At 31.0% G+C, this 21,158-nt stretch overlaps 1 protein-coding gene across 2 annotated transcripts in view; it reads right to left on the bottom strand.

The window, feature by feature from the left end:
* Window positions 1–860: 860 nt before the first annotated feature.
* The window catches only part of LOC107371155 (uncharacterized), a 46,061-nt gene continuing 25,763 nt past the window's right edge, over window positions 861–21,158 (bottom strand). The window contains exons 5-13 of one of the 2 annotated variants that reach the window (XM_025162786.2): window positions 12,219–12,506; window positions 8,246–8,557; window positions 5,487–5,627; window positions 5,113–5,146; window positions 4,909–5,012; window positions 4,711–4,841; window positions 2,302–2,517; window positions 2,110–2,214; window positions 861–1,482 (exon numbers count right to left, since the gene is read on the bottom strand). In XM_025162786.2, coding sequence (XP_025018554.2) covers window positions 2,143–2,214; window positions 2,302–2,517; window positions 4,711–4,841; window positions 4,909–5,012; window positions 5,113–5,146; window positions 5,487–5,627; window positions 8,246–8,557; window positions 12,219–12,506 — 1,298 coding nt within the window. In that variant the 3' untranslated portion in view covers window positions 861–1,482; window positions 2,110–2,142. Of the gene's footprint in view, window positions 1,483–2,059; window positions 2,215–2,301; window positions 2,518–4,710; window positions 4,842–4,908; window positions 5,013–5,112; window positions 5,147–5,486; window positions 5,628–8,245; window positions 8,558–12,218; window positions 12,507–21,158 lie in introns of both variants that reach the window. The other variant, XR_003083957.2, reaches the window with a different exon arrangement.

Genomic DNA, 21,158 nt, shown 5'->3' with positions numbered 1-21,158 from the left:
GGGAAAATAAATTCAAATCAGAATTTACTTTAATCGTAAAAAGATGAAAAGACATTACCATTAAAATGTGAATAAGCAAAACAAAAATTCAATACTTTACTAGAGACGCAAATTACCTTCTCAACCATTTTATATCAAACTCGAGACATTTTCCTTCAGGCAAAGGTTAACCATTCAAAATACAGAATCGAGAAAATTTTATTGACACAATTTATCGATTCAACAAATGAAAATAATCATGAACGATATCAAAATGATACACAGGAAAAAAATGGAAAGAATAAAATAATTTAATTTGGCATAAGATGCATTGGAAAATGTTGAATAATAAAATGAAAAGTGTTTAATGAAGAGGCAAAAAGCAAATCAAAAGCATCTAAAGTTAAATCAAGTCATCATTTTTGTATTAATAATGACAATATAAAGTATGAAGAAAAAAGTTAATTCAATAGTTAATAATGATTATAATAATGGCAATGTATGGATAAAGATGAATGTTGCCATTTTGTATTCAACTTTTTTTTCGTTTTGTTTCCTCTTCATCTCAATATAAACTCAATTTTCAGCTTCATCGATCAATCAATGAAGAGTCACAATGTGATAGCAACAAATTCATTGGTGCATGTAATATTGCTCAGAAATATGGATATAATAATAATATAATGCTATAATAATAATAACAGGCCTAATATGATACAAAAATTTTGTTTATTTGTAAACCTTTAGTCAAGTCAAGTTGAACAAGGCAAGAAAATTTTGTATCTTTTTCAAAACAAGGTAATGAGTTGAACCAACAATTGATTCCGATTGAATCCAAACCTAAACCTAAACCTTTGAAAATGACTGGAAATAATTAGGGCCAATGGTCAGTGGATTGATTTGTTGTTTAATGTTTTACAATTAAAAAAGTCTTTTTTTACATAATATTGAATGGATCATTTTATCACAGAGTTAAATCACAAAGAAAAATATTCAAACAATATTTCGAATCTCATTTGTGGCTTCATCCAACTTCTCGAGCTACTCATTTTCAGACTCAGGATTGAACTTTTCAACTCTTTATGATTATGGGAATGTTGAGTGAATAAAGTGTACACTTTGTTTCTTTTTGTTGGAGATTTTCGTTTCGCTCTTCTCTGATTATCTTCCAAACTAAATTTAGTTTAATCCTTTGAGTATCATTAAAGTCTCATGGTCAATTGAAGGGAATGAGAAATGAAAAATTTTCTTGGTGAAATGAAAAAAAGAAAGATGAAACAGAAGAAAATAAAGGTAAAAAGAAAAATATATTTCCTTCTTCTTCTCAATTTACAAGCATTTTCAGTGTATTACCAAGCCCAAAGCAATGGACAGATTAAAGTAAATGAAATTGTGGTTAAACTTGTTAAGCTGTTTACGTTTGTTCATTGAATGAGTTGAGAATCGTGTTGAATATGAGCCTCGATGATGATGATGATGATGTTTTTTGAAATGTTGGATAAACTGGTCATGAAAAGAAAAGAAAAGAAAATTTCATTAATTCAATGATAATACACAAAGAGAAAGTTTAAGAAATGAATGAGCTTTTCATTTGCTACCGAAAATGAAAATTAACGGTCAAAAGTGACCTAAAAAGTCAACATTTAGCTCATCTCTCAGACAGTACAATGATCAAAACTTCAATCTTGATCCATCCGACATGTCAACATGTGTAAATCCCACTGTTTTTGATTTGAAGGATTTTGGTTTGGATAAAATCAAAATCCAATCTCTTTTCACTTGATGAAAAATAAATAAATTAATAAATCATGTTGGGTTGAAGCATGGTTAACCAGTATCTAGTCAATCTAATCCATGATTTAAATCAAGGTCTGATCTTGTGAGTTCAATGCAAGACCATTGACTCTGCCTGGTTGTGGTTAAGCTTGACTGAGGCCTATTCACAAGACAATATTCACAGTCTTGCTTTGCTTAACTAAACCCTAAGTGACAGTCTAAGTCAACCTAATAGTCTTAACCTGTCGGGTTGAACTTGATGTGTTGAAGTGGGTCGAATGGATTGAATAGTCATTTTACTCCCTTTATTATAAACATTGGACCAGAAAGTGAAAAATGAATAATTTTATTTACTCCATAATTATACTGATATATTTATCTATATTATTAAACCAAAGTTGTTTTGTTATCAACAATTGCCAATGGACTGAGTTGATCCCTGGGCAGTTGAAATGAAATCTAAATGATAAGATGAAAATGAAAATGAATAAGGTCATTTGGATTGAATAATTTAAAACAATTGAAAATGGACTCGAAAAACTCAACTGTTACTTCACTTCCATCACAAGAGATTCGGATGTTTTTCATTAAACTTGTATCAGTGATAAGCTCGTTGTCTGAACAATCGGCAGCAGTTACAGAATCAATTAAAAGTTGATTACAAGTTTCACTTATCAACGATAATTTTGATTCCTTTTCACCATTATCTTCCAAAGAAGTAGATAAATTTCGTAGACGAACATGTTCATCAGATAGAGTTGCCTGCAACAGAAGAAAAAAGAAACGTAAAGTCATCATGGGAAAGAATAAAAAATAAAAATTCTTGACAAAACTCCCAGTAAACTCCCAGAAGGTTCAATTTTTTTCTCTTTCATTTCAATATCGAGATATTTAAATTGACTGACAATTTTTGTTTTCAACTTTCCTTCGAAAAGTTGAACCAATCGATTGAAACTTTAATCATTAATCACACTGTCGAACCTTTATTTACCTCAATCGTATTCACAATTAATTGTCACAAAGTTTCTTTTATCACAAACTCGAGTTGAATGATTATTCCTCATTCAATTCAGGTGAGTGAAAATGTTTCACCATTTATAATGAATTAGACACAATTCATCTTGAAAAATGTTGCTCCAAAACTGAATAATGCCGAAATGAGTTCCATGACAATCATGAGGAAAAAAAAGTCGAGATTAACTTGAACTTTTTTTTCATATTAAACCATGAAATTGATTTACTTTTCCATGCAAAAGAAAAGTGTCTTTTTTGAATAAATAAATTAACAAAATTGAAATTAATATCTAAACGAGCTTCTGACAACATTCAACTCTATCTTTTGGTCTTTAATGAATAATTACCATGTTAATGAGAGGTCATCTGAGAATAAGTCTGATGAGTTAATAAAAAAACATTTGCCATGCACTGTTGATGGGAAAAGGTAAAAATTCATGAATAATAATTGAGATAAATTTTTTCTCCATTAATTAATAATGAATTTAATCATGTAAATAATGTTTACAGGGAACGAGGAGAAACTCAAATTTATTGCTCATCCAATAAGGATAAACACCATTATAAATCTGATTAATAACAAGCAATTATGAAAAACTTTTAGAGACAAAAAGTGAATGTAGATAAAGTTCAGGGAAGCTCATGTTTCAATCGAACATTTTTTCCTCAACTTTTCTAAAATTTAGAACTTCTTGTCAAAATTCAATTCTCATCATGAACATAATACTCGCATTCAATTTCGCTCGAGAGTTTACTCAGATCTCAGAAAATCTTTACTCAGAATATTCTATCGAAAATTTTCTCTTCAGAATTTCGCTTAAAACTTTACGTGCCAGAACTTTGCTACAGAAGAATCGAATTTCTTTCAGGAATTTTTTCCATGATTGCAGATTTTGATGATTTTCTCATTAGAATTTTCATGATTGTCTCGATGGAACGAATTTGGACGAATTTTTTTGCTCATTGACGAATGAAAAATTGTTTCGATTCTCATTTTTCATTGATTGGCTTTTATGGTTGATACATTTAAACAGTTTGATCCTGGTTAATATTGATAGAAATCTGTCAATTCTGTAATCTAACATGCTGAGGTTATCAGGGAACAACGATAAATCAGAATAAAGACCTTCTCAAAGTGAAATTCTCTCGACGAATGAGTGTATAATTATCTTGAAAAATATTGAAACGGCAAGTTGACATGGAAAATGTGACCGTAAAAAGTGCAACATGAAATTGTCTTTTGTAATGTTATCGAGAAGAGACAGAAAAATAAACTGAAAAGATATTATTTATTCTGCATTGTCATATTATTATCTCAACTGAATGTATATTTTGATATCACATGAGACTTTGGTCTCAAATTTTGGTCTCTTTTTTTCATCTCTCGTATGAAACGTTTCAAAATAACAATGTCCAAAAAGATATTTTTGGTTGCCTTTTCTTACAATCAAATTAGAAGATGTTAGGAAATGTTACCATTTATGTTGGGAATGGCAATCATTTGATTATATTACATGATAAAATTTCGTTTTCCTTCATTTTATTTCCATTTCATTGGAAACCAAATTTGAAAAAGAAACAAAAATTTACTCTTTGCTTCAGATCAACTATTTTCAATTCAATTAATGGTTAAAGTTTTACAACGAAAAGTGAATCTAAATAAATCTAAATTGTTTCAAAATAAGTTTCAAGTTTGATATTCATTTCCAAGTAACTTAAGAACAGCTTGCTCATGATATCAAACCTTTGAATTGACAATAAACTGTTTTCCTAACAAGAGTCAAGATACTGTAAGAGGCAAAATTCGTAGTTGAACCGAGAAAAAAACACATTCATAATAATAAATGTTTCGAGTCGATAAATGTTGTCAATTTATTTTCGGTAAAATTCAAAGTTTCCCCGATTCCAATCGAACAGAGATTCGTTTCGTTTTCAACTTACTTTGAGCGATGAAGAAGATAATTGATATGATTTATCTATTGGACTGTCTGGTTGATGAATGGATCGTGCATTAACTGGAAGTTTATTTTGCTTTAATGTCATCTCAATTGTTTGCTTAATATTATGATAATCTGAAAGGGAAAGAGGAAAAGGTTGAGAAAAGTTTCAAGAGTTTCAATGAATAGAAATGAATGTTACCGTAAGGAGTTTGGAAACATGAGATGTCACCATTTGAAAGGCTTTTGTCGATATTAACTAAATCTAAAAGGCTTTTCTCTTTCTGAGTAATTCTTGGATATGACCTGAAAAATAGAAGAAGAAGAAAAGATGAACAAAAATGAATCGCTATTTTCAATTCAATTATGAAAAGGGTCATTTGAAACAAAACAAAAAGGGACTTACTTTGATTCATCATAATAACCAGTTGAAGGTCCAACTGTAACGAGAAAACACAATTGAAATTAGATTGGATTGTGAAACAGAAGGAAGAAAATGATTTTCTATTGTAAACTTTAAAGTCTATTATTCAGAGTATTCAATGATAATCTTGTAACTCTTGGGAGTTTTTCAACTCCAAGAACAAAAATTTCTTTGCTTCTCTTTGGCTTTAAATTGATGAAATTATTAGATAATAAAAGGAAACAAGAAAAGACTAAATGAGATTAAAAGTGAAATGGTGATTGATTTGAAAGGTTGGTTTGATTAATAAATGGTTCAATTGGAAAGTCACTGGAATTGAATGTAAAAGTAGATGAGGAAAGTAAAGGTAAACTTACCCTGTCTTCTGTCTGTAACCTCAACACGATGTGATTTGATTCTTATAACCAATATAATCATGATAATAATGAAAAGGATGATTCCAACAATGGCCATTAATATGACCAACAAAGGACTGTAAGTTTCCTCCCTGGTTATATCTGTGTGTTAAGAGGAAAGATGATAATAATGATGATAATGATGACCATGATGATCATGAGGAGGGAAAGGCTAAAGACGAAAGGCTGATTGACAATCTAAATGTTTATCCAAATGTATTACTTGCAATGGTTGTAACAACATTTAGATTGAATGCTAACTTTTACCAATCTCCAATCATCATTATCGATGGACATCTCTTACAGTCATCTTTAACCTTCCAGATTCATTCAATTGTTGAACATTAATTCAACTGTTAAACTTTATTTTGTAACTTTTCTCGAACCACTTTCTCATCATGTAACCAAATTGATTATTGATTGTTGGGGTTAAACTGATTAAGATAATGAGCTGATTATTGGTGAATTCATTTTCAGATTTAGATTGTTTCCATTCAAGGTCGACTATTTGCAGCAATTTGCAATTTCAATCATTTCGATGAGATGAGAAAAATCGGAAAAATAATTATCGAAGTCGTATAAAGGCACTAATCAAGTCTCACTCCAATTAACTGGAATCAATAGCTTTGCAACAATCTAAATAAATCAGCAATCGAAAGGTCTTTGGCCTGAAACATCTCTAATCTTATTGTACACTGACTGTCCCATCGTTCATCAATTTTTACATTAATAAAGTTAACTTAAGACGGTTGGAGTGCGAAGCACAACCAATGAAATCGAACCAGTTTTAACAAGAAGCTAAAGTCGACTTAATTGAGTCCCATCTAAAACTAACTTTATTTGCTACTTGGGACTGCAGTTGTCTAATGTTGATTTACAATGAATATAAGGCAACTAAATGGCTCCTGAGATTCTGCAATCTTGGGTTTTTCTGGATACAGCTTGGAACGGGGACTTTTCATCTTTTATCAGAATTTGAACTTTACTTTACTATTGAAGTTGTGGAAAATAAGGAGGACCTGCAAATGAATAGGGAAAATCTCCTCTTAGGATATTTTTATGAAATGAACTTTTTTGAATGTAATTTTTTATGCTGATTTCGAATATCTGTTTCTTTTTTTACTAAAACAACGCATTCGAAAGGAAAGTTCATATTATGATTCGAAGGTTGCATTTTTCAGCACGTTAAAAGAAGTCACTAAGCCAGTCGATTCTATTCGTCATCTATGTTATCATGCATTCTGAATAATATAGTGAAGGTTTGGTTCCTGAAAAAATAGCCAAACAGGGTCAAAATTGCAAAAAAACATATTAAAATATCGATTTATTAATGACCTTTTAAACATAATGAAGATGCCGTCTAAGCCAGCTAAATATTGACATAATCAGTGTAATCAAGCATGCTGAATAATATGGTGATGGTTTGGTTCCTGAAAAAATAGCCAAACAGGGTTAACATTGTAAAAAACTGAATTTGAACAGGGATTAATAAGCGTATTTTTGAAAATGATGAAGATGCCGTCTAAGCCAGCTAAATCTTAGCAAAATAAATGTAATCGAGCATGCTTAATAATATGGTGGGGGTTGCAGCTTTGAAAAAATAGCCAAACAGATTGAAAATTGCAGAAAACTGGATTTCGTTAAATTTTACTAAATGTCAATGCAACACCCTGTTTGGCTATTTTTTCAGGAACTAAAGCATCACCATATTATTAAACATGCTCGATTACATTTATTTTGCTAAGATTTAGCTGGCTTAGACGGCATCTTCATCATTTTCAAAAATACGCTTATTAATCCCTGTTCAAATTCAGTTTTTTACAATTTTAACCCTGTTTGGCTATTTTTTCAGGAACCAAACCATCACCATATTATTCAGCATGCTTGATTACACTGATTATGTCAATATTTAGCTGGCTTAGACGGCATCTTCATTATGTTTAAAAGGTCACTAATACTATGTAATATTCAGATATTTTGACCGATATCTCGAAAACTATGCATGCTATAAAAAAATAGATTTGATTTATGAAATTGGCATTAAATTTGGTGCCTGCAAAGTACCATTCTAAAAAAAATCGAGAACAGGCGATTTTGCAGGTCCTCCTTCATGAAATTAAATTGGTTCTCAATCAAAATACCAATTTAAAGGATAATTTTTCTCATTAAAATTGGCAGGTTATTAAACTTTTAGCAAAATATAGCGAATCGTAGATGAAAGCAACGAGTCAATAGAATCTATTATCAATTTGGAACGTTACTGACAAAAAAGAGAAAAATGAGCAAATTTCCGTTTCTTTTATTTCTCATTGTCTCAATTGAATTGTCCAGTCCAGAAAGGAAAATGAGATAATATCAAATGAACCAATGTTACAATAGAAAAATGTAATTCCATTGCAAAACATTTGATAAACATCGCAAAAAGGGACAGAAGATGCATAATAAAGCAAAGTCCAGATGATAACTGGTCCAATTTAAACAATAACTGGACAAACTAGCAATTGCAAAGAACAAGAAAAGTTGCAATTTCTGCTTCAAATCACTATTGATTGGACTTAATTTTTAACTTTGAAAGTTTTTCCTTAATTCAATTACAAGTTAAACAGTTCAATAATCAAAGCTTAGCTCATTCATCATCATAAATCCAATAACGAAAAACTTCAATAATGTAATAAAAAGAGGAAAAAAGCAAAGGAGAGAAAAAAAACTTTGAAACTTACCTTGTTTCATTTGATTATGGGTCATTGGCGATGGTGATAGACTTGCCTTCAAGGAAACTGGATCACTTTGACCTCCAGTAGTCTTAGAGTAAACAAACAAATCATAATAATCTTGTGGAGACAAATCTTGAAGTATAAAGGTTGGACGATCTCGATTAGTAAGGCTTAATATTTTCTCTCGAGTTTTCGCTTTGAAAACTTCGATAATGTATATTGGCATTGATACTCCGTTCAACGGAGCAGCACAGTCAACCAGTAAACCAGTCAACGAGTGGTTCTTCATTGTACAATTTTCAACCTTTTCTGGAACACCTAGAAACAGCAGAAAAAAGGAAATAATGTTAAACTTCTGAAGTCATGAAATGATGCAAAATTATTTTCAAATTGTGGCTTCGAACCGAGAAAATGGACACTTTTAATGTTCAAAGTCACTATTGATGATTAAATATGATAAAGTGAGTAAAAATAGTTTCACGTTTATGGCTTTGTTAGGCTTTTGGTTATTGTTTTTTGTGTGTTTTCATAATATGCTTGTCAAATGAACATTATATTAATGCACTCATTGACTGCTGTTGACAGACTTTTTGTTTTTTTTGTGTTTCACATTTTGCCATTTTCTGTGTTTCTTTATTCACTTTCAATATGATTAATCTTAAACCATCATCCAAGGATCATTTACTAATACTTCTGTTTCTAATGAGTCCTGGATAAATCAAAAAATATGAGAATAATGAACGATAATGGTTATTAGTTGTTGCAAGTTGAGATAAGAATAATTTTGCTTTTCTTTCTTTCGTCAGTCATTTAGTTGCTTTCGACTGTTGTTTTCTTGCGACCCATTTCGTCCAGTTATTTACTCTTTCGTTTCATGGCTGTTAAACCAGTCATTGATTATTGACAGTTGGTTGAGTCAGTCAATGAGAAATTAATGATTCTTGCGAATATAAAGACAATCTAATCAAATATACTGTATAATAGTAAATATAATATATCGAAAAGTGCAATATGGATATTGTTACGTTTCAAGTAAATGCTACAATAGAAATGCTACTTTTTTACTCGAGACTCTTGTTTTTAGCACATAATATCTGATGATATCTGAACAGAATGTTAATGTAAGTGTGTGTGTTCGGTCCAAATAAACAAAAAAACTTTTCCATTTCTGATAATAAAATTTATCCGACAATTTTTTATCCTTCATTATTGCTACTTGTGATTCTGTTTTACTGTGAACTCTTTTTTCTCTCCTTCTTTCCTATTATTACTTGGCTTACCAATTTGCCGAGTAATAGGTATAAGTAATTGGGTAAAGTTGGCAGAAATAAAGAACAAAAAAATGACAATAAATGAAGAGATAATTGAAACAATTGAGTTGCTACAATAACTGTAACAATCAGGCCAAGATAATTGACAATAATAAAACCAAAGCAAGTTATTAGCTTCACTTTTCCACTTTCTGGGATTCCTTTCAATTTCAAAATTTTACTCTCGTAACAAACCCAAGTAACAAGCAAAAGCTCAACCTAAAAGGCTAAGCACTTAGGACTAAACCAGACACTCCAAGACCAAACTGTCAAACTACAGAGAAAAGGTTTTTTTCAATTCTTTTGACTTGGAATGGAAAGTTGATGAAAAATATTATAAAATACTGTCTGATGGCTAAATGTCCTTTAAATTATTATAACTCAGATTCCAACATGCATTGACCTGATTTTACTGAAACAGAAAATAAACTTTTCTGAATTTTTAGCTTCTTGTTTAAGGTACTTGTATTCAATGTTCAGACTTTAATTACTTCAATATTATTGCTCTGTTATACTTTTGGAAGTATTAGACTTTTGAATATCAACTGAGGGAAAGTTGAGAGACTGTGAGTTTACAAAATTGACCTTTCATGTTGATGAAATTGTTTTTAACTTTACTTTTGCAAATCTCAAATCTTTTGTTTCTTTACCATGTAAACAACAACAAGACAAAACATCTTATTCTCTGAAAAATTTTCATTGTCAAACAATTTATCTTCAAGTCAAGTAAGATTTATGGGTTTCAACTTTAAATGACTTATTGGTTTTGCTTGTTCTCTTCGTTACAATTTTCTTCTTCCTTTCTTCTCACATTTTCCAATGGTGAACATTGCTCATGAATATTTTTCTTATCCATTCACACTCCTTTTATGCATACCATCCTCTCTTTACCTATCCAAGTCCAAACACTTTCATCTCTTTTTCATTCAACTAAAAGTGTACATTTTTGCCCTCATACAACATAAAGCACGTTATTCATACATGAACATCATTCAGCGACTAAAGAAAGATGGTGAAAAGTTCATTAATCATCGAGTTTGCCATCATGATTTGCTTTTGAAAATGATTTAAAGTTAAATTTTTCATCGGCTCTTCTTGTCTCCTCTTGAATGTCAAATTTAAATTCAACAGTCTCAGACAAAAAACTAGTCAACAAGAGAGTCTCTGTAATAAATAAACATTTCATGAGAAAAACAATTTTTCATTGAACCAATTTGATTCATCAATTCTCTGTATTTGGTGAAACAAAAGACTTTTCATCTTGTCTAACAATAAGTAAAATATCATTATGAGCTTGACCTGAAACCAAAAGTATATCCATCAATGAGCATCAACTTAAAGAAAACGGAAAACTCCAAAAAATGTAGAGTTTTGCTTTTCTCGCAGCTCGTCCATCTTAATCAATTGAACTTTAATTAGATGAAATTTCAATCATTTAAGTGCTGAGCAAGGATAGAAATTTTGAACAATTGAAACTTTTGCTGTGTAACCATCAAATGGCACCATAAATAACAAGCTTAGTATTTACAGTGAAAATGAAGGGACAGTAAAAGGAATACAAAAGTTGCTAATCCAAACGAATTGTTAATTCTTTTTGTCAGATAATATTTTTTCTCTCTAATAAATTCTCTCTTCTGGTAATGATAACACTTGGTGTAGCACTGGTTATGAAAGTGTAAACCATGAGAAAACTCTCGGCCAATGAACAGGAAAAAACAAGTTCATTGATGATAATCGATTTCATTGTTAATACCATTTGAGTCAACAGAAAAAAAACAAAACTCGAGATGAAATCTCACACTCTTTGTTTAGTTTGGCCTCTTCTCAATGTTTAATTCCCAATCAATCTTAATTAATTGTTGTATTGGTAATAATGATAAATGATATTATCAATCCATCATTTGGACTATTGATTATCCTAACAAAAAAGAGCAACAATTTTAGCTAATACAAAAGCACAAGTGCTTGTGGAAGCGAAAATGAAAAGAATCAATTTGGGTCGTTTTTGATTCAATGTGTAATGATAGCCGAGAAAATGGATCCCAGTTTTAAGCTAAATTCAACATCAAGTTGTATTTTCATGACATAACTGTAAGAAATTCGTTCGAATCGATAATCAACATTTATTGCCAAAAACGGTGCTTAGTTTTCATGGATGCTCGAGACTAAGTTGGTTGTAACTTTCAATAAAATAGTTGGTCAAAATATCAGGAAACCAAATAAGTTTTAAACTTTTTCTTTCCATCAAAATTTCGATCTGAATTTGGTTGAAACAGTCATAACAACACGAAGAAAACTTATGAGCTTTTAATTCAAAATGAATTGATTTACTTCATTTTATGTTATTTAACTAAAGAAACTTTGCGTTTGTCGAAAAAATTCTCATTTTATAATTCATTTGTCGATCCAAGTGTTTGACAAACAAGTAAATTAGACTTTAAAATTCAATATTTTGTGCTTAAAATTAAAGTTTTAGCTCCGAAAATCAAATTTATGTTCACATTTTTTGTCATTCGTTTGATTTACTAATCGCAATTGAATTAACAGTCCAATTTTCTACCATCTTCGTGTTGCATATTGCAAAGAAAAGAGGGACTTTGAAATTGTTAATTAATTGTTGAAGCATTGATTGTTGGAAGAATTGAAATGTTAAGGGAAAGGTGACTTACCTGGAGGGATTATGTTGAATGAGCAGGGATCCTTTTGGTGTCCAATTGGATTGGATGAAGTACAATAAATTGACCCATAACCATATCTGTTTTTGGGTGAATAAAGTATGTGACTTGTTGTCTCGTTAACGGTATAATTGTTGATCCCATAATTGGTTGTTGAACTGTTCAAGAACCATTTGAATGATATCTGCTGTGGATCAGCGTCAACCGAGCAGCTTATCAAAGCTTCCTCACTGGCACCAATAGGATAGACTAATTGTTGATCAGGCTTACAAATTGGAGCAACTGCAAGTTGATGAATAGCGAAAAAGTCCGTGAAAAAGTAGAGAAAAAACAAATTGACAGAAAAAAAAACATTAGAATAACATTTGAAGAAGAGAAGGAAAAAGAAGAGGAAAAAAAGTTGATTCAATGAAAGTGATTATCATCATTATTAATAATATGACAATGATATTAGAAGGAAATGAAAGAAGAAAAATGATAATTACAATAATATAAGCATAAGGTTAATGAGTTTATTAAAAAAACGTGAATAAGCCAAGTTGACAGTTAACTTGATAATAAACTGTTTCGTTAATATGAAAAGAAGAACAAAAATTGGTCTTTCTCAGAGTTTCATGATTGTATTGATAATCGGTGTTAATGATTGTTTATAATGAAAGTCTTGTTTGTCAGTTTTGTTCTGAAAAAAAAGAAGAAGAAAAGTTGAGAAGATAACAATGATAATGATGAAAATGATGATAATGATGAGGATGGCCATGATGGCGATGATGAAAATCTAAAGTTATTAGATTCCTTTACATTGAGCTTGTTGGCAACCAAAGGCATTCTCGCAGGGAGTAAAGATTATCATGCAAGTTAATTTTTTTTCCTGTTCGTTCGTTGAGACATTTTCATTCTCATCATTCACTCCAACTCCAATCATCCAGCCCAAGCTGTATAATTATTTGGCTTACGGCTATTGGGCACCACAAATGTGACCCAACAGAGTAAAGATAAATGATGGTCATTTTGATTATCATTTTTTCTTTGGCAAAATATTGCAACTCGGAAGAAATGTTGAACCAGAAAAGTGATCAAACCTTGATTGATGATCGGCTAAATTTTATCCTCTGTAAACTCTGGGAGTGAAAAGAGTGAAAACATTGATAAGTTTGACGTTGCAAGTTGGTTGAGAGCAGAAATGCTTTTTGTTTCTTTCCAATGTTCATTTTCCTTCTTAAATTGAGTCTTTTTATTGATTAACCTTTTTCATATTCCAATGAATATTGATAGTCCATTTTTACTCAATGTTGCCTCATCGAGTTGAATGAATCTCATGATAATCTGAATACCTTTTAGCCTTTTTCTTGTTTACATTTCATGTTTAACAAGTGACATTTAATCATTTTTTATTTCACTTCAATTTAAGAGGAAAAATGAATCCAACTTGCAATTCATTTAATAAACAATTGATTCATTGGAATCTCCCGAGTATTGAAAATTTAATCTGTAATCAGTTTTTTTGCTTCTTGTTTTGGGCAAATGAAGGTGAAATGGAAAACTTTTTTCCAATAAACTTTTCTTTTTTGCTAGCATTTCCCTCTCTTACTCACTCCATGATGTACATTATTTTAATAACATTCAACTAAAGTAAACTTGTTATTAGTTTTTTTGTTTATTATCATTCTACTTATGCTTTTCACTTCTATTAATATTCTGTTCCATTTTTCATGATAACATTATCATGATGGAAGAACAAGATGAATCCAAATATTTATAAGCTTTTAGCTATTTTAGGTTCTACAACTGGAGGGACAAAGTTCAGCAAAAAGGAAAAAATTGATTCTAAAATTTCAATATTTATCGTTTTAAAATGAAAGGTTTCTGATCAACGACAAGAGATTCACCATTCGTCATCTTAAAATCGAGATTCAAAGTTGATTAGAAGCAGTAAAGAATTGATTAAGTTTTATTTCAATATCGAACCAAACATCTACATGAACATGAAGCCAGTTTCTTGAGAAATTTTGGTACATGATTAACTGTTCTGTAAATAGACAATCGACAAGTTCATAAAGTCTTGGATTCTAAACATCAAAACAGATTCGATGATTGGAGTAAGGAATTGAGTTTACGCTGCAAGTTTACGAAAGTTCTGTGCGAATATGCTCAGTCTGGTTAGAAGATTCAAATTTCGTTGAATGAGTTTCCAATTCCAATGAGACTTCCCTTGGATATAACAAGAAATTATCTATTGTTTTACAAAATGAATCTATTTTTTCTGAAACAAAGTAACTCTGAAACTTTATTCTTATGCTTCCAAAGATTTGAAAGATCAAACGAAAGTAATTATTTGACCTTTAATATTGAAACCGATGAAACATAAATTCAAAGCAAACCACTTCGATTGTCGCTTTTAGGAATTTCAAAGCAATTATCTTTTCTCGTTGAACTTTTTCTTTTCACAGTCAAATTAACATTCCTTCTCATACTTGTCCAACCCTGGAAACTGTTTATTTTAGGAAAACTTTTAAAAGTGAAAGTTGATCATGAAATAGAGTGAAGAGTATAATAATAATCTGAATTGTGTTGACTGAATAATGATAAGCTTGGAAGATGTAAACAGATGAATTGTTCAACTGAATAACTGCGGATATAAAAGTAGGTAAAGTTTGCTCCATGAAAAAGTGTTGAAAGTGAAATAATGAAAAGAGAGCAAAATTTTGTCCAATCAAATGGTTTGCTCAAATGAATAAAAAAAAGTCAATTTTGTCATTTGCATGAAACTGAAGACTCTTTTGTAGCTGTGAAAGTGAAGCTGAAAGTGACCTTAGTTTGTTGTTTGTCATGAATGAATAAAAGTGAACCAGAAGATGAAGTAAACGGATAAAAAGTGTATATATATTTAAGAATGAATCATGAAGATGGAATAGAGAAAGATGATGATGAAGAAGATGAACAACAAGAAAAGACTGAGTAAAGGTCACAATGGGAATAGTTTTTGCTCTTTTTTCTCATCTTCTCTCTTTCCTTTTGAATCAAAGTTAGACAAGCATAAAAGTTATTTCAGCTTTTCCACTGTTCATTCCCTTCATCAGGTCATTCAAATTCAGGAAGACGATTCCCGAGACAAACATTGTTCACTTTTGTAAAATTGAACTACAAAAGTAAAAATCATTGAGAGTAAAATGGAAAAAAGAGAAGCAAAAAAAAGTTGAGAAAAAACTTTTTTCTTTTCGCATCGTTTTTCTCTCTCCATTCTTGTCTTCATATGAAGATGAACCCAAATAACAGGGCAAAACAATCTTGAAATCGTTGAAAACTTCTTTTTTTACTTTTCTCTCCATGTTGATATTCAGTTCAATTGCGAGTTTTATTTATCTTTTCCTTCCCTGTTGGAGGTTGAGAGGGAAGAAGAAGATGAAGAAAGTTTCTCTGTTTTGCAAACACAAGATTCCAATGAAAATTTACTTTTCACAATTGAGGTTAACTCAACCGATTACGAGCTAATATTCAATGTTAAACTCGAGTTCAAGATTAAAGTTTTAATGTAAAAGTAAAGGAAAAACAAGAAATCTGAAAAATCCAAAGGAAAATGACTTTTCTCTTCTTTTTCTGTGTTACTTCATCAACTTTGCAAATGGAAAAGTTGAACAATTTATTGAGTAAAGACACGATTCTGGTGAAATGAAAATTCATCTCAATCTTTTTATCCTCAGATTTAACCAAAGTTCTGTAAAAGTTTATTCAAATTCAGTGGTCAAATCAATTTTTAATCATTTTACAAACTCTTTTAACTTTTTTCTTTATCCAAAGGAAAACAAAATTGACCATTTGAATTGCAATTTGATGAAAAAATGGGCAAAAATAATGAGAAATGAATTTTCTTTTCATGATAAAAAACGAAATAAACGAAAAGTTGAACTTAAATATTTATCAATACACAAATAGAGTCGACTTTACATGAAACTTTTATCAGTCAAAATGAGAAAAAATTTGAAAATTCTGTTTATTCAAAGAAAGAAATTTTTCGCTTCTTTAATTGTCAAAGTTTGAAATGAAAAATTTGAATTGAAAAGTGATTAACTGATGAATTGAGTAAACTTGATTTGGAGTAAATTTTTTGCTCGAAATTTCTTTTCTTTTCACCAGAACAATCATGACTATTTGATGGAAAAGAGATGAATTTCCATGAAATGTTCTTTTCCATTTTTTCAGCAAATATTTTTCCTTTTTGAGTTTCACTTCATTCCTCGCGTCAAACTATTATTATTATTGTCTTTGTCAACATTATTAGCATGCAACTTGAAATGAGAATTTGAATGAAGATCAAGTTGAATGAAGACTGGAAAAGGGTAAAAGATTAGTTTCTGTTAAGGTATTGCCAATTGAAATGATGAACATGAAAATGTTTCCTTCCATTCGTCTTCTCATGCAACGAAATGGAGAAAAAAATATTTCTATTATTAATATCATCAAGTTGACTTCAAGTCTCTTTACCTTCATTTTTCATTTCCACTGAATTTTGTGCATTTTTGTGCCAATAAAATTAGAATTCAAATTGAGAACCATTTCACTGAATCAGTCAATTGACTGATTTATTAGGTAAATTACATTTTCTTGCTTCAATCTTTTCCCGTTTCTTCAACTTCACTTGACTACATTAGACTTATTCATTTATTTAATTCAACATTTTTCTTTGTTTGTTGTTTTTTCTCACAATTTTTGCCTTTTTTTCTCCTCTCTTGCAAACTCTTTTCCCTTTTCTCATTCAGTTATCATGAAATTGATGAGAGGTTCAATTTTTCGTCTTCCTTCTTGCACTTTCAATCTGATAAAAAGAAGAGTTGAAATAAATCTCATGAAATTGTTTTGTCACATAAACAATCAACAATTTGCTTATTATCTCATCGCTCTTGTCTGTTTATATTATTTTTCAACTTCAACTAACTCTCTGCTCAGTCTGCATATTAAGCACACAAAGTAATGAGAGTTACAAAAATGAAGATGAAATGTTGAACCTGAATAATGTTTGATGAAAAATGCAAAGTAAAATACTTGCAAAGATTAAGTCAAAGCTAGTTGAAGCTTGAAAATTGCAACAACTCAACATTGTATCCAAACTATTGACTGTTTATTCATTTTTGGTTTTCACCCAAACATCTGATATGCAATGCATTCTCTTGGATAGTTGATCAATTTGCCAAACTAATGGACCGTCAAATTTATTTAATTTATTATATCATCTTCCTTTAACCTGCATTACTATTCATGGCTTTCATACCATCTTTTACAGTCGTTTTCTTTACATTTCACAGGCTTAATGAGTAAGTTTCTATTCTGCACTATCGAACTTAAAGTTTAACGATCTGTTCAGTAAGTTGGTTTTCGATCGACTCTGTTTTGACATTCCAAATTTTTCAGGCCATTAAAGGCATAAATTTTGGAGATCATTTTTATTCATTAAGTTGATTAGCATCAACCGTTGAATACAAATCATAATATTTAAATCTTTGGCACAATACATGCTCTAATTTACCCTATTTCCCTCTTTCGATTGCAGAATGCGATTGTTTAAATTGCTGCGATGCTTTTGGCACGGGTTATATCGGGTCAAGATGATGGCATCTTTTCATCTGATGGCTCAAACGCTTGTTTTAAGCAAGTTATTGATATCAATTCATCACAATTTTTACCTGCACGCTCATAATATTTGGAATCCATTATTTTTGTATGCGTTAAATGTTAAATTTCTGTCGATTTCCATTTGTGTCTTTCCATAGATCTGACCATTTATGCAAATGAGGAACCTGATGAAAGGTTTGTAAGATTATGTCAAAAAACTTTCGGGAAAAGTACATCTTGCTTCGCCAAATCAGTATTGTGACTCACAAGCTTGTTAAAAGGTCAGGTGGATTTCTTTATGAGCCAAAATAAACTAGTTTAGCTGATCAGCCGAGTTGACGATTAGTTTCTGTCTTTGCTGCTATGACTTTCAATGGTTTAGGTTTATTAGTAAGAATGAATTCAAGACTTGATCGGTATCTTCCCTTGTAAGTGTAGTAACAACAGTTGTTTGTTTACATTTCTGTATTTTTTATTAGCCACTCTTTCTGTGTGCCTATTATCTCTCGGCACTAGCATGAAACTTTCTTGACACTCTGTACCACGCATTTTTTTCATTTTAAGCCTGCATGTAGGCATGACCCACGGACGGTTAGTGCTCAAGACCTCAGGCTTGAACAATGAGCTATACAGAGAGTAAAACCCTAAATTCGAACGCTAGGAAAACGACATCAAAATTAAGAGATCAAATGCCGGGCAGTAGTAAGAAAAAGCACGGTATAGCGCAATTTTCCTTGGCGCTAACCGTTCTTTTTCTCTTTCTTTTTTTCCTCTTTCTTTTTCCCTTTCTTTTTTCCCATCATCATTGAATGTCAAAAGATATAATATTATGTAATATTAAATAAGTTTTATTAAATCTAATAACAATTAACATTATATATTGTTGCATAACAAGTCTAGACTTATTCAATATTGATTTTAATGTTGAATTTTTTCCCACAGGCACATTTTTCCTCGAATAGATACTTTTCTAGATACACCCAAAGCATTATCTAGGATTTTTTCAAATTCAATATCATCCAAATGATTAAATTGATCTGGTTCAGGGTGTAGACCGCCATCATCATAATTTTCATCAACTATTTTTACCAAATCTGCTTGATTATTTTCATCCAGTTTTGGTAAATTTTCATATGAATCACTTTTCACAATTTCATCTAGCCAATCAAACAACTCATTATCACCTGCAGAAATCGATAGTTTATCCTTACTTAAATTACTAAGATAATGGTGGATCAATTGACAATTATTTTTTTTTCTTTATTCAATTTCTTAAATACTGAAATCTTATCAATTAAATCAGCTTGATTTTAACGAATTGAGAGATAAGATTCGCACGTCATTTTTGCAAAGGGTTAAAATGGAAATTGATTTTAATTATCAAACAAGATTTAGCAATTAAGTTATGGAAATTAACCCTGAGATTTTTCAAGAACCAATTGAGTTAAAGGGTTAGAATATATATCAATCAATATTTTCATTCAAGATTCTTCAATCACTTAACTGTGTAAGTTCACAAGTATCACATTCTGTGTAAGTTTATATTAATATCAGTTAAAATGCCAAAACACATCAATAAAATCAAAAAACTTAATAAAAAATGGCAGAAGTAAAATAAATGAAGAAAAATTATTTAAAAAGTTCGGGTGCAAGCCCCTACAAGTGATGCTTCCCTTTCATGAGGAGTTTCGGAAACTTTCGAACGATTGATACAATCCACCAACCTCAAAATCCGGTTCATCTCCCTCTGCATCATCATCAGTTTCTCGACCACTTTCCACTGTCCCTTCAACATCATCTTCACTGGAACCAGCATGCAATTTCACCTTCCTCTATCCCTACAATATCATCTTCGCTGGAATCAGCATCTTCAGTTTCCTTAACTTCAACTTTATCTTCACCTTCCACTTCGTCAGCTTCTTCAACTTCAAACCCGATAAAGCCAGCTATAAAACCTTTATTTTCACCTTCTTCTACCCCTTCAACATCATATGAGATTGGTAAGGATAAACTATCGATTCCTGCAGGTGATAATGAGTTGTTTGATTGGCTAGATGAAATTGTGAAAAGTGATTCATATGAAAATTTACCAAAACTGGATGAAAATAATCAAGCAGATTTGGTAAAAATAGTTGATGAAATTTATGTTGATGGCGGTCTACACCCTGAACCAGATCAATTTAATCATTTGGATGATAATGAATTTGAAAAAATCCTGGATAAGGCTTTGGGTGTACCTAGAAAAGAGTATCTATTCGAGGAAAAATGTGCCTGTACGAAAAAATTCAACATTAAAATCAATATTGAATAAGTCTAGACTTGTTATGCAACAATATACTGGGTGTATCAATGATATATATCAACTTTCAGAAGCTGATTGCTCAGCAATGGCTCTAGATAGAAATTTGTCCTTAAAGAAATGTCACCTTATAGAAAAAATGTCAAATTTTAGTATGGCGCTACTTTGGTTTCAATCAAAATCAGTTATCATGAAAGTGTTCGTTACCAAAAAAGCAAAAGTGGCAGATTTTGCTGTGCGAATTTTCAGGTCAATTTTTTTGCGGCTATATTAAACTTCAAAAAATTATCTTTCTGATGCTGTATCGCAGCATGATTTAAAATCATGTTTTCATGGCTAAATCTGGGCTCAAAGTTGGATATTTCTTCCATTGAAACTCAATGGTAAAAATGAAAAAATTCAGATTGCTAGTGAAATGCAGTTCTCTCAACGCTATATCGAAGAAGAAACTTTTTTAAGTCTTTTAACTTTTCCAATAATTTGATATATTAACGAGTTATGTACTGAAACAATTGTCATCGAAAATTGAATTCTTTTGAAGATTGCCACGTTTTCATTGAACTGAGTCATAAGTTAAAATAATGGTTCGAGTCATTCGAGTTGCAGATACGATTTTCATTCATTTTCATTCCAACTTCCAAAGCAATAACATCATAAAAATGATCAGATATTCAGGACCTCAAAAAGCGAGAATTTGTGAGGAGTACGCAGCAAACGGCTTTACAATGCGCTCGACTCAAAGATCTTTGCGAAGAAAATATGACATCAATCCTACGCATGTAACTATCCGTAGGATTTATGACAATTTTCTGCAAAATGGATCGGCGAGTCTTCCGCGAGGAGGTAGTGTAAGGAGCGTGCGAACTCCAAATAATATTAGAAAAGTTAGAGAGGCAGTGCAGGCATTGACATTGGAGGAAAGGCCGTCGTCAATTCGTAGAATTGCCAGGGAAGTCAATATTCCTCAAGCTTCAGTCCATCGAATTTTGAGAAAAGATCTCAAATTCAACCCATACCATCAAGAGCTGAAG

The sequence above is a fragment of the Tetranychus urticae genome, chromosome 2 (assembly GCF_039701765.1).
Source record: "Tetranychus urticae isolate SD_2017Ah chromosome 2, NJAU_TeUrti_SD_1.0, whole genome shotgun sequence".
Taxonomy (NCBI): domain Eukaryota; kingdom Metazoa; phylum Arthropoda; class Arachnida; order Trombidiformes; family Tetranychidae; genus Tetranychus; species Tetranychus urticae.
This window is presented reverse-complemented; position numbering and strand designations above follow the sequence as displayed.